The sequence below is a fragment of the Bombus bifarius genome, unplaced genomic scaffold (assembly GCF_011952205.1).
Source record: "Bombus bifarius isolate JDL3187 unplaced genomic scaffold, Bbif_JDL3187 scf7180000007966, whole genome shotgun sequence".
NCBI classification, from domain to species: Eukaryota; Metazoa; Arthropoda; class Insecta; order Hymenoptera; family Apidae; genus Bombus; species Bombus bifarius.
This window is the reverse complement of record NW_022884352.1, coordinates 485515-499330: the sequence shown is the minus strand read 5'-3', so window position 1 is coordinate 499330 and position 13816 is coordinate 485515. Positions and strand designations below refer to the sequence as shown.

General features: G+C 31.2%; 2 protein-coding genes across 3 annotated transcripts; both read right to left on the bottom strand.

Moving 5' to 3' along the window:
- Window positions 1-179: 179 nt before the first annotated feature.
- LOC117208769 (mitochondrial pyruvate carrier 1) lies at window positions 180-1383 on the bottom strand. The gene is made up of 3 exons (XM_033450106.1): window positions 1065-1383; window positions 838-938; window positions 180-367 (listed from the first exon to the last, which is right to left on the bottom strand). Exons 1-3 carry the CDS (start codon window positions 1118-1120, stop codon window positions 213-215), a joined length of 312 nt encoding a protein of 103 aa, XP_033305997.1. The 5' UTR covers window positions 1121-1383; the 3' UTR covers window positions 180-212.
- Window positions 1384-2013: 630 nt separating this feature from the next.
- Window positions 2014-10796, bottom strand: LOC117208753 (serine/threonine-protein kinase Warts-like). 2 transcript variants are annotated; one of them, XM_033450071.1, is made up of 5 exons: window positions 10423-10796; window positions 9406-9757; window positions 6842-9287; window positions 6447-6724; window positions 2014-6362 (listed from the first exon to the last, which is right to left on the bottom strand). In XM_033450071.1, the coding sequence occupies exons 2-5, from the start codon at window positions 9682-9684 to the stop codon at window positions 5931-5933; spliced, it is 3435 nt and encodes a 1144-aa protein (XP_033305962.1). In that variant the 5' UTR covers window positions 9685-9757; window positions 10423-10796; the 3' UTR covers window positions 2014-5930. The 2 variants fall into 2 exon arrangements, with proteins under 2 accessions (XP_033305962.1, XP_033305972.1); XM_033450081.1 differs by having other exon boundaries at window positions 9406-9726.
- Window positions 10797-13816: the final 3020 nt, after the last annotated feature.

Sequence of the window (13816 nt, the reverse complement as noted above, 5' to 3'; positions counted from 1 at the left end):
ACATTTGCAACTGTCTAATTTATTATAAAAACTGTTATTTTTACTGTTTGATATTTCATTTATATTTGAAAATTATATATTATTATATTTACATGTGCTTGGAATTTTAGTGGGAACAAACGGTTACCAACAATGTTAATTTAGAACAAATGCTAATGATATCCATTCAAAAAAATAAATTAAACAATTGCAAACATTTGTCTTATCGCTTGTTATTCCTCTTTATTTATATAATGATATTTAATAAATCTAACGCTTTGAGTAAGTTGTGCACCTTCGTTCACAAAATGACAGGCAAAAAGAAGTAAGTTGCGTGGTTCAACCTTCAATGCAAAGCGCATAAACATTGCTGAATACAAGCATAAGGCTGAAAAAGATTAATATAATATCTTATAAACTTTAATGCGTCTTTGTAGTTTCGAAATGTTCAATAATACATGTATAGATATAATTCATAGATTTAATATATCACAGTTTTGATATATTTTATTCTGATATTTTTAAATAATATGCAAATACTCTGAATTTATCTGAGTATTGTAAAAAGCACATATATATATACATATATTATTATATTTATATACATTCATAAATACATTAGAAATTCAATTTTTCTATAGAAATCCTACTTTATATAAAGAATAACTAATATATTATAGTAAAACTATGTTATAGCAAGTGCATAGAGGAAAATTATGAGTATTATATCTTGATATATAGAAATCTTACTCTTTTTGTATAAATACAACATAATTTTACCCATTTTCACATTTGCACTTGATAAATTTTAATAGATAACTAACATGTATGAGAAACAAATAAAATAGACGAACTAACCAAGTGTCATCTTTCCACTGATAAATTTCGGATCCCTTTGTATATCAGCAATTGCTGCAATAGGAATACCCCAATTAGCTATAGGTCCCCAAAAATGTGTACTAAAACAAAGGAATACATTGAAATTACTTAATCAATTTAACATTATCCTAAATTAAATATGAAGTAGCATAATTTACACGTGCATACACTCATATGTATGTACATTCAAATTCCATATTATTTACCTCATTAAATAATCTCGAGTTTCTTTACTCGATAGCAATTTCTTTACACGATTCATCTTGTCACGTTCTTCTCTTTCTTTCTCCTGTCTTTTCTAGTAAATTGATTTTCTTTCAAACAAAACCAACCGAAGACGTTACATAGATTCGAGTAAAACAACTTCGAAAGAATAATGGATATCAGTATCAGTCTAGTTATATAAACGATTAGCATAATGGATTTGGACATTAACCGAAAACTATTTCATAAGAGCTTTGAGTCGATAAAATTTGACCGTATATGTACGTAATCTCAATGTTAAAGAAAATATCTTTCTTTGTTCAGAAACATTTTTTTATTTTTGCTTTAACCACTAAATAGTCAATAATATGATGCATAAAATATAACATAAACAATTTTATAACTGATTGACTTCTTTAGTTGTTGAAGATATACATATGTGATTTCCTTCATTTAAATACTTCATACTCAATAAAATTTCGTAATTCGACTTCGTAATTCCATGATACTGAAAATATTTTAATTTTACACGCGAATTAACAGGAATTGATCCATAATTAGGATGTGAGAAATAATTTCAAACAATTAAGCATTAAACGTATTTTTAATTTAGAATAATTATTCAAAAAATATATACAAAGTTTATAATATATTATACTACCTTACAAAACTAATTTGTTTCTCCTCTTTTCATGATATAATTACAAAGCAAAAAAGGATGATACAAAATGTACAACTATAATTCAGAAACGCTTGCCTATAATATGCAAATTAACAGATCTATATATCATATTGTAATTGCAATAGATATAATTTATGAAACAAATCTGTAATGCGAAACCATAAACTTTCAATGATACTACAATTTGTTAGGTGAGTCAAGCTTGCTTTAGCATATAATTTAATATGAAACCAATGGGTATTATTTTATAGCTGGATAACATACAGAAGTAAAGTATTATATACATATATATTTCATAATATAAGAATATTTTTTGATACATAATAAGAGGTACTTGTCGCTCATTATATGTTTAAGTTTAACATGTTGACTGCTACATGTTCATAAAATACAAACACTTACTTTTACCTTTCATATACATGTTTCTATTGGTGCTTTGAAAAAATATTGCTACTACAATAATAATTTTTAAGAACTATCATTTGTGTTAGATACATAATGTTTCTGTATAAACAATTACATGTATAATAACAATTTTCATATTAAATTGCAATATTTACTTATAGTACACAGACCATCTTTACTTTACTTTACTTCTTTTCTGTGAATAGTTACTGGTATCATCGAATCATCAAATCAGGTAAACGTTAAAAAAAAAAAAACAATCTATGTTAAATTGGTGCGATGAGCATCGTGTTAAAGGAATAATTTTAATAAATATCGATTGTTGTGTATGAATAATAAAAGTAGGTTATCATTTCATTTCAACTATTCTATGATGCAATGTATAATGAATAGTGAATAGTATTCAGAAAAACATATGCAAATGTATTTTAACAATCGAGCAACGAATACCCACGACGAACACGACGTTTTTTCATATATCTATTTCGTATATCATTTCTTAATTGATCGTTTCTAGTTTATAATAAAAGATACGTTAATGCTTTGTTCTCAAATGTTCGTATTAATTGTAAGATCGCATTTGTTGAACTGTATGAAACTACATATAAATGTCACTGTTTCGCATGTATCTATTTCGTATAAACTAAAGATATAGATGTAAAAGTATGTATACAAAAAGTAAAATTAGCAATTGTTGACTGGGAACTAGGGTTACTTTTATGACAATAAGAGTAAATCCCTTTGGTATTCATTATTCGTTATTTGTGAAATGTGATGTAATACAATACTCGATTCTTTTCACCAACCAGCGACTTTATATTTGTATGTATGCATATCCCGTAAGCTTCATTGTTTTGTACCAATTTAAATAAATATGTATGAATTGATTTCATATTTTAATGTTTGCAAATAGCAAATTGTTGATTTAAATGCATCATACATAAGATTTCTAGGATTTTCCTCTTCATTTTCCTTTTTTTCATTTGTTATCAATCGATAATATTAATAGATTATTGAAATGGCTGTAAGAATCCCTAAAATGTACATACGAAAAGATATTTGAAATTACTTTTTTGACAATACACACTCAATTTACTTTTCGTATTTAAATATAATATAAAATAATATAGATTTATCAAAGAAATAAAAGACGAAATTAATTTCCTTTAATTTCTGATTGTCTGTTTTTATTTTTGTTTTTGTATTCTTTCGTATCAAATATGTTTCTTCCGTTATACATACGTATTACAATGTGTCATTGTTCGGGAACACGTATATAAACATTTATCACCTGCTGTTGTTAACATGGGATCATTTAAAAATGATCATAAAGTAGGCATAAAAAATAGATACTTTATCATATTTTTTTATCAATCTTCTTCTCATCTTATATAAAAACTTACTTTTCCTTTGGTACATACAGCACACAATAAGCATACAAATTAGTAGTAATTATTTCGGCTAGTTTCCAAATTAATCTTAATATGGAACAAATAAAAAACAAAACAAAATTTTGTAAAACTTGAAGTTAATTTTCAGATACCAATCAGTATTGTTGCCATTATATCATATCATTTTAACATATTTTTATATCTATCGATTTTTATCAATCTATTATAACTTCAATTAACTATTGAGGAGGAAAGGAAACATTTTTCTGTTTTCTATCAATACATTATTAATATATTAACACATGCATAAAAAAAAGAAGAAGAAGAAAAGAAAGAGAAAAGAAAGTTATTTTTACTTTGTACATGATACATACATTCATACAGTAATGCAGTGTTCATTCTCTTCGTTTCTATGAATGGGTAGCGTCCTAATATGATAATATTAAATTTTTCTTTCTTAACGAATCAATCGAGTGTAATAACTATCGTTGCATGTTACTTTGGAAAAAATCAACTGGTTCGTTAACATGTATAGATATATACGAAGATATTTGTATTACACATTAGTAATAAACAGAAAACATGGTGACGATACTGAATAAATTGTTACTGCAATAGCGTGCTTCATTTAATGATTTTCTACCATTCTAGAGTATTGGAAAGTTATCAAAACAAACAATGGTATTTGCTTACATCTAAAAGTCCCATTTGTTTGTAACATCAGATACATAGGAAGAAAATGATCCATTTTAAAGATATCAGAATCAGAAAATTTCTTTAATACAACTATTACCGTTGAAAATTAAGGCTTTTCGCTTTTTAGAAAATTAATTATGGTATAGAAATTATTACGACGCATTTGTAATCTTAGTCAGCGTAACGATACTATTTACTGTCGTATTTTTGTTTAAATTACATTACTAACGATGTACTTTCGATGCAATCAAAGTTGTTTAGTTATTCACTGCTTATCATCGAATCTAAAATAGATTACCAAATCCAACGTAAGTTGCATACACCTCTAATTACTTCGGAAAAATATAAAAGATATCCGGCATGTAAAATGTATACGGCATGATAATAAATCAATGAAAATTTCTTAAACTTAAAGGATATTTAATGAATAGAAGAAATAAGTGAGGAAATGAGAGAACAGAAGAGAGAGAGAGAGAGAGAGAGAGGAGAGAGAAAGAAAGAGAGAAAGAAGAAATGGGAAGATAGGTTTGATCATTAACAGCCGCATAAAATATGCAATGAACACATTACATCCATTCAAAAATCTATACAGTAACAATTAATATTAATATATTTGTCACGTTATTAATCGTTCAATATAAAAAAAAGAAGTTAAATAAGGCCAATAGATTTAAAAGCCGCATTATTCTAATTATCTGCAATATCACAGTACTTGCTGAAACATACAAACACACGTTTCCGATAGGCACAGGAGCCAATACCAATGACAATGGCAAGCACAATATTTTTCTTTCTATAAACATACTATATACGAGTATATATTGTCCAACCATCGATCGTTTTCTTTTTTTTCTTTCGATTCGTAATCATTACATAATTTGTAATTATCACGTTTAGAAATTGATATGCCTTATCAAAAATTAATTTCATATTCTTCTTAAAAATTCGTACATATTTTTTTTCTTTTTTCCTTTTTTTTACCACACTTTATAGGAAATTTTAAGAATGATCGCGTCACATTATAATAATAAAAGTCTATAGAAATGTATCGTGTAAAAACATGACGAATGCCCACAAATTTGAATTTTACAATTACATATAATTCCATTCTCTACAATACTGCATAATCCCAACAGTTATCAATTAAGAAAAGTCTGCCCTTTCAAAAATAGCGATTCATTCAACGACTCTGCGATTATAACACAAGGGTAAGAAAAAGAAGAATAAAAGAGAGAAAAAGAAAAAAACAAGTTAGAAAACAAACGAGTATGATATGTTATTGAAACTAAGGAACAAACGCGAGGGTTTCCGTTTTATGTATGACCATTGTTCTTTTTCTCCTTCCCATGTAAAACATAGCATGGTGTGCGCATATACACACTGTACTTATATGTATGTGCGCGCACGCGTGTATGCATGCTCACTTGTCCACTTCAACCCAAACACACACGTACACACACTTTCTCACTCGCATACCCTCTGTCATACACAGACGCGCGTGCGCGTGCGCATTCACGATTTAACAAAGAATTTTATGATTCGCATTATTCTAACTACTTGTCGATTCAGAAGAAACTTTTTCGGATAATATTTACAAACTCAGATTTTTCCCAAAAGAAAAAAAAAGAAGAAGAGATATATGAAAGATTGCGTTATTGTCGACTTGGCGGATACAAAAAGTTCTAAAGCTACTGTCATACGTAAACTGGACCTTGATTGTCATTATCGTCCAAACTTATTCGACTAGGATACGCAGGACCACCACCATCGTCAAAGAAGCGTCTAAAGGTGAATTCAAAGAAACCATGAAATGGTTTGCCATTATCTAGTAATTCGTCGGATTTGTTAGAATCGGACGATTCCGAATTCCGTAATTTATCGGGATCCACTGGATCAAAATTACTTGTATCGGTAGGATATTGTATTCGAGGTATGTGAGGAGCTACTTGCCGACGCAGTCCTTTCTCAAAGTCAATGCTCGCAAAAAATGGATGATTCTTTACTTCATCTGCATTCTTACCTAGCCGCCGATCTGCACCAACGCATAATTTTAGTATCAAATCCATACCTTCAGCGGATAGATTTGCTTGCTTCGGGATATGCAGAGTAGTTTCCCAATTGATCACCTGCAATATATGATATATCTCAAAGCTGCATTCAACATGCTATACCTGATGACAAAAAAGCAAGCAAATAAGTATCACAACTACCTTGTATTGTGTCTCGGCTGGAGTATTAGCAAGAAACGGTGGAGAACCAACTAACATTTCATATAAAATTACACCGACACTCCACCAATCGCACAACTGAGTATACCCTGTCCTTTGTAGTACCTCTGGTGCGATATAATTCGGTGTTCCAACCAAAGAATGGGCTAAACATCTTTGATGTTCTCTGTGTCTTCTACGTTCCAATGGTTTTAACTGGATGCAACGACATTCGTTATTCCAATCGTCGGCAGGATCCATTGAATCTTGTTTGCCATGTCCTATTTCAACATGAATAACAACATTGATATAATTGTAACTATATATGTATACATAAAGACACAAAGACATATGCATATATTAGAATGTAAAAATAAATCAATTAATAGGGAGCATACCATTTTGTTGATAATATTTAGAGTTATGAGTCCAACGAAATCCTGTACATAAGCCAAAATCTGTTAATTTGATATGTCCATCTCGATCAATTAAAATATTGTCCGGTTTAATGTCTCTATGAATAAAACCCATTTTATGAACACTTTCTACCGCGCACGTTAGCTCAGCAATATAAAATCTTGCTAGAGGTTCCTTAAAAATGCCAAATTTGATCAGCAACGACATCAAGTCGCCACCAGGTATATAGTCCATTACAAAATATAAATTGTCCTTATCTTGAAAGGAATAATAGAGCTTCACAACCCATTCGTTATCAGCCTCTGCTAATATATCTCTTTCAGCTTTAACATGAGCAACTTGATTACGATTTAACACATCCGCTTTCCTTAGTGTCTTCATAGCATAAAATTGATTGGTATCGAGTTTCCTAACAAGCGTTACTTCGCCAAAAGCGCCAACTCCGATTGGTTTGATTTTCGTAAACATCGATTTATCCATTTTTGCCCGTTTCAATCTAATATAATTCGATTCCTTCTGTGACAACATTTTCCTCATTTGACATTGAGCTTCCGCGCTAAGACCTATTTTAGCCATTTCTGTTTCCAGCTGAAGCCGACGGTATAATCGTTGCTTGTGAGATTTTAATACATTTTCAACGTGTTGTTCCATGAAGAATTTAAACGCCTGCGGAGAATAATTACGAACTTTACAATCTCTGCGTTCCTCTTCTTTTTCTTTACTCATATGTTTGCGCTCCGGTATTGGAGACTGATGCTTGATTTTGTAAGACGAAGGTGATGAACCAGCACCTTTTGCTCCATTGCTGTCTGGTGAATGATTATTATTATTATTGTTGTTGTTATTATTGCTGTTGCCACCACTACTGCTATTACTGTTGTTGTTACTGGTGTTACCATTGTTACCAACGTTGTTATTAGTTCTCAAAGAAATGGAGGTGGATGTTACTGGAGGTAAAGGCGGCGCTTCTGCAGGATGTTGACATCCATCTGCCGGTGAATATTTTCTTTGTAACGGAGGATGTAATGCGACTGGAGAAGACCTTAGGGTCGTGTTATTATCTATCGTCGATATGCAGCTAGGATCATCGGTGGTAGCTGTTCCATAGGGAGGTGGAGGTACTGGGTGATGCATGCCTCGTTGTGCTGCTAATGCTTGCATCGTTGTCGCGTAACTTGGCGGTTCTGTAGTAGGCACGCCTACCGAAACACCCAAGTTTATATTATTTGTCGATGTTGCACCAATTGTGCCACTGTTCAATGGTGGATACGCAGGTGGTGGTTGTTGTGACGATTGTTGCTGCTGTTGCTGCTGCGGCTGTTGCTGTTGCTGCTGCTGCTGTTGCGGCTGTGGTTGCTGTTGTTGCTTTTGTTGAATGGACGATGCGTACGATGGTGGAGGTGGAGGTGTGTTACTAGTAGTGGAAATCGGTTGTGGAGAAGTCGGTGCGATTGCAGTTTGTAATACAGGTTTTTGTACTTGTGTACTCTTAACAGATTGCATAATGATCGGTGGTTGTGTTTTCGCCTGTCGTGCACCCCAAGCTTGTAATGGAGTCGGTCTAGCCATCGATGCTTGTGTACTCGGAGATATAGCGGAAACGGTGATCGGACTTGGAGAACCGGCCGACGTTGGACCGGAATAGATACCAGAGGAAGGGCTTTTGCGATAATCTTGCTGAGACTGCGTAGGGCTTTGCCTGTTTTGTATAGAGGCACTATAAGATGGTGGTTGTACTGGACCAGCCGACGAAGAAGACACTATGGGATACGGTGGTGGTGGTTCGACTTGAGTATTAGTACTGTTATTGCTTGTTTGATAAATACTGAGAGCTTGCATTTGTTGAGAAAGTTGTTGCTGTACTTGCGGACCATTCTGAACGATCATGGGCTGACGACAATTAGAATTATTATTTGAACTCGCTACCGGACTTGTACCTCTTTGTGGTAGATTGACCGATGTTGAGATTGGTCCAGTATTACCAGGTGTAGTAGGAGGTGGCCGCGTTGGAACAACCGGAGCAGGAGACATTCTCTTAAGCATTTGCTGCATATTAGTAGGTACGTTTGGCTGATTATATGGAGCGTGAGGCGGTGGCGGCGGCGGTGGTGTAGAACTGCATCTAGGAGGTGGAGGAGGAGGTGGTTCTCGTTCTACAAAATTGCTCGGCGAATATTGTCGACTCAATTGCGGATGTGGGCTAAGTTCTGTCAAACGTGGACTATCGGATCGTGAACTTCCTGCTCCACTATCCAATGCGGGACTACCACGTTGTAAACTCAACTCTCTTTCCAAACTAGGTTTCCTTATTAATTTGCTGTTAAGTTTACCGAGACCGTTCAAAGATTCTCCCTGTGCCTGCTTTAAGAATTCTATAGCTGCATCTAGACGCCAACCAGCTAACTTCAACGCGCGCATTGCAATTTCCTGTACACATATATGGTATAATATAAAATTTTGCTACACAATGTCAACCACCAGCTAGTTTTTAATACACTTGTTGCTATAAACAGTATTTTTCTAATGTTTATAACGATACACGTACCTCTGAATATCCCATTGCTAAAAGCTGAGCTAGTAATTGTCGTTGATCAGATTTATCAATGGTAGAACCTGAAGCTGCAGAGAGACCACTAAGTCCTGAAGCAGAACTAATGCCACTGGTCGTTGATAAAGTGGATATAGTACTAGCAGCGCTGGAGCCTACTTCGCCTGCTCCTCCGATATTCGCAAAAGGTAGCAAAGAATTGCGAATTTCAGCCAAAGCTTTTTGATGATATCCAGAGCCACGAGTGCTCGATTTGCTAACCGTGGGTGGATTCATAGTGGCCCATGCTAGGCCTTCTCAGACCTAGCTTTAATCCGGCTGTGACATATATATATATATATACATACATCTAAAACATAATACCGAGTTATTTTCTTACAATGTTGTAACATTGCTATAACATTTTGCTATCGTATTTATTGTACGATATCATTCTGAATGATTACATATTCCTTCCAAAAATATCAATTCCATCCAAAAATACTTGAAATTCTGAACACATAAATTGTTAACAACTATTTCATACTTGCAATGCTATCTAATCAAATCCATAGTTGATAGGTCACTTGTAATACATATAATATAAATTCCTTTATACCACATAATGCTTGTAAAACTAGTTAAATGCAAATATATTTTAATATAGAGCTTTTGTGTTGTCATTAGAGTGCTATTACTATGCGTTACACAAAATACAAACAACAAATTGTGATTTGAAAAATACAATGTCCATTATTAAGTACACTTCTATTGAAATATTTCCAATTATATACACGATAAAATAATGTTAATAATAATAATCTGATAAATGTTAAAAGAATATGTTATAAGTTATAATAGATTTTAAATGCTTTCGGAATCACTTTACTCATTTTGTTCAGCATTCGTATGTAATATATTTTATTTGAAAATTTTGTTTCGGTCATTGAATGCAAACAGCTTCATGTGTAATGTTACAAACGACTTTTCATATCTTGGTAAGTACATAATGTTGAGATCCATCAAAAATCTAACCTATTCATTAGATGCGTGACGGATCACTCCAGAAAGTCCTCTGTACGTAAAATGGGCTACGGTAGCACACACTTTCTTCAGAAGACAGAAGGCATTGGCTACGAAATTTCTTGAAATAAGTTTAACTGAAACAGCAATCAGGAGAGAACGACTTCAGAGCATATTCTATTCTCACGTTTCCACAGAATCCATGTGACGAGGTTAACGTGCACATAGAACTTTTAATTCACTATTTTCCCTTAAAACTAATTCTGTGCTATTCCAATTTACAATCGTAATTACTTCAGCAACAACAAAGAAAGGTACAGCCGTAAATTACTAAAGTAACTGGCAGCCATTTTGAAGTGCCACATTCCTACACCGACTTGACACTCTTTTTCGTAATTTACGATATGCACTAAGTTCGTGCGCGAAAAAACAAATAGCTCTTTCTAATTAATACGTAATACGGTTAACGTTTATTACTTCTCCAAGAAAATGGCAGATGATTTTGGGAAAGTAATACTTTAAATACATCGATTATGCAAAATTTATTTAGCCTTTTACAACTATGTATCTCTTTCTCCTATAAATAAAAATGTCAATACATTATATTATTGCTTCTTTTCTCTAACTTAAGAATTATTTTCTATATTTTTAATCAACGTTTAAATCTATTTAAGGTCAGGGAAAAGAGAGAAAGAGAGGGTGGGAGGGCGAGGAAGAGAGTTAAAGTGCTGCTCTTAAAAAATCTTCACTTCTTTTCTTAAATATTCACCATACCCTTATTACTTTCGCAGTTTTAATAATTAGTTATGTGTGATATTCAAATGATAACAAAATCTGTGCAAACATATTATTATCATTTTTAATTTTATTTAAATATAATTATAACAATAATAATGTAATTATATCATTCTTGTTAAGTCCAGCGTCTATATACCTTAATTATTTGAACAGATGAATAGAAAATATCGAATTGACAAAATTAATTTGATTAATCTGATCATTTCTTTGTTATCATAATGCACAATGGTGCGCGCGCGCATACACTTGTGTTTGTATGTAAATGTTAAAATCAGTATGTATTGAAATTGAAAAGTATGAAATAAAATTGAATCTGAATGGCAAGGGGAGAATAAAATTAATATAAATTACTGTCGTATTTAAATTTCATTATAACATAATTTTTTTAATTATTCACGTTTTTATAGATATTATCATTAAACCTTTTAAAGCAATAATATATAAGACATTTACATTGTAACTTGTTATTATTACAACTCACCACACAAATATAACATATATGTTATATAAAGTCAGATTAGAGTTGCATGAAATATTTTTTATCATTTTTACTTCGTATTTATTGCCTATTCCTCTTCTTATGATCTTTATGATCGTTATTGTTATGTTATTGTTCATTGTTATGTTGATATTCATAGAACAAACATCACATAAAACTTAAATTTTTTAGTGTTACGTTAATTTTCTGATACCTGTTAAACAACAAAAATATGGAACATCGGATTGCATTTAACAACGATCATAATTTACAATAAAATTTAATCAATAATATTAACATTGAATTATTTACAGTTTCTGCGCTATGTGTGTACGCGCGTATGTGTAATGTTTTTTTCACTTACTTGGCTATTGGCCGCATTTTGACTATTTTTCATTGAATTAAGTCAAATTATAGTTGAATTATAATAAAATACTTACAATTTTAATGTAACACACAAATGGGCCCACCTTTAGCAATGTTACTTTGTATTATGAAATAAAAGTGACATTATTCTAATTTATATTATATTTCATTTTCGTAATATATTACTAATATTGTTACTTTACTAATATTATTAATGGATGTGGTATGCATTAATCGTCACACTTAATTAAATGTAAAAAGTTATGACATCGGTTTTATTACATATTCTCATATAATTATAAGGGAATCAATATTGTTATAATAGAAAACGTTATACATTTATAATTATATAAATGAAACAAATAACAATTAATTACATATGTATGCAAACCATAGACAATGATGTATACACGTACAACATTTTATAGTTTAGTTTTATGCTTAGACTTCGTTTAGCTTAAACTCCGTTAAATTTATACAGAGATTAATTCTCAGCTCAGATAGTCAACGTGGGATGCGTGCTTTTAATTTTAATTAATCATTTGATAGATATATCTTAGTAAATTGTAAGCACCCGTCATAGGACGCCGTGAAATATCATGAGGACATCGTGGGATGTATATTTAGATTTAATTAATTTAGCGATATATATATATAAAGCAGTTCTGAACTTTTCACTTTAAATCAAACAATGTATCTTCGTAAAAAAGGCACGCACAATATACTTATATATATATATATATATATATATATAATGTATATATAACTGTGCCTATATATAACTGTATATAATATAAATATATATATACTAACTGTTATATATATATATATTGTGCGTAATTGTGTGTAAGTATATATATATATATAAGTATATGTTTTTACGAAGATACGTTGTTTGACTTAAAGCGAAAAGTTCAAAACTGCTTTATCTAATATCAAATATTAAATTATGTATGAAATAGAACAGTCGATTTAACAAAATGTTCATAGTTTCAGTTTTTAAAAATTTCCCTCGAATTTAAAATCTTTGATACAAAAAGGTTGCCAATAGGGTTGCGATCTAATGTACCTAATGTACCTCAGATTAGTATCTAATATCTATCTTTAGTATCTACAGGTATCTATCTTTAGTTCAGCTTTACTTTTAAGTAGGTTTCAGTTGTAAGATCTAGATTAAGTTAATTTTAAACCTCATTATTGTATAACAAGGGATAACGAGGAAGTTATTATTTATTTTAGTTTTAAATCTTAGTCTTAAGTCTTACTTTTAAATCGGGTCACAATGTTAATTTTAAGCCTTAGTTTGGACAGATCGATGTACTTGATTGATATATATTTATCCGCAGAAGCAAGCTTTTGGTGATCTTTTTGTTCCTTTCGTTGATCTTTTACTCTTTTCACTGGCCGTAATCTATCTGTTTGGGTTATCGATAAATTGTATTGCGAGTTTCTGAATCAGACTATCTATACTTGATAATATACATATAATTAATAACTTATTTGAGAATATAAAAATGAAAATAGAAAAGATTAAAAAATGTACATTTTTATGTTTCATGCGTATGAGACTACAATTTTATTTGAAACTAATTAAACGAATCGTCTAACTATGTGTAATGTACATGTGTAATATACGTAATGTGTGTACAGTATTTTATTATTTTGATAATGTGTCATGCTTTCTCAAATATTGTAAAAGTATAAAATTCTATACTTCGTTGTAGATTATGGGATATCGTGTTCTGCATATATTTTATTTAGAAT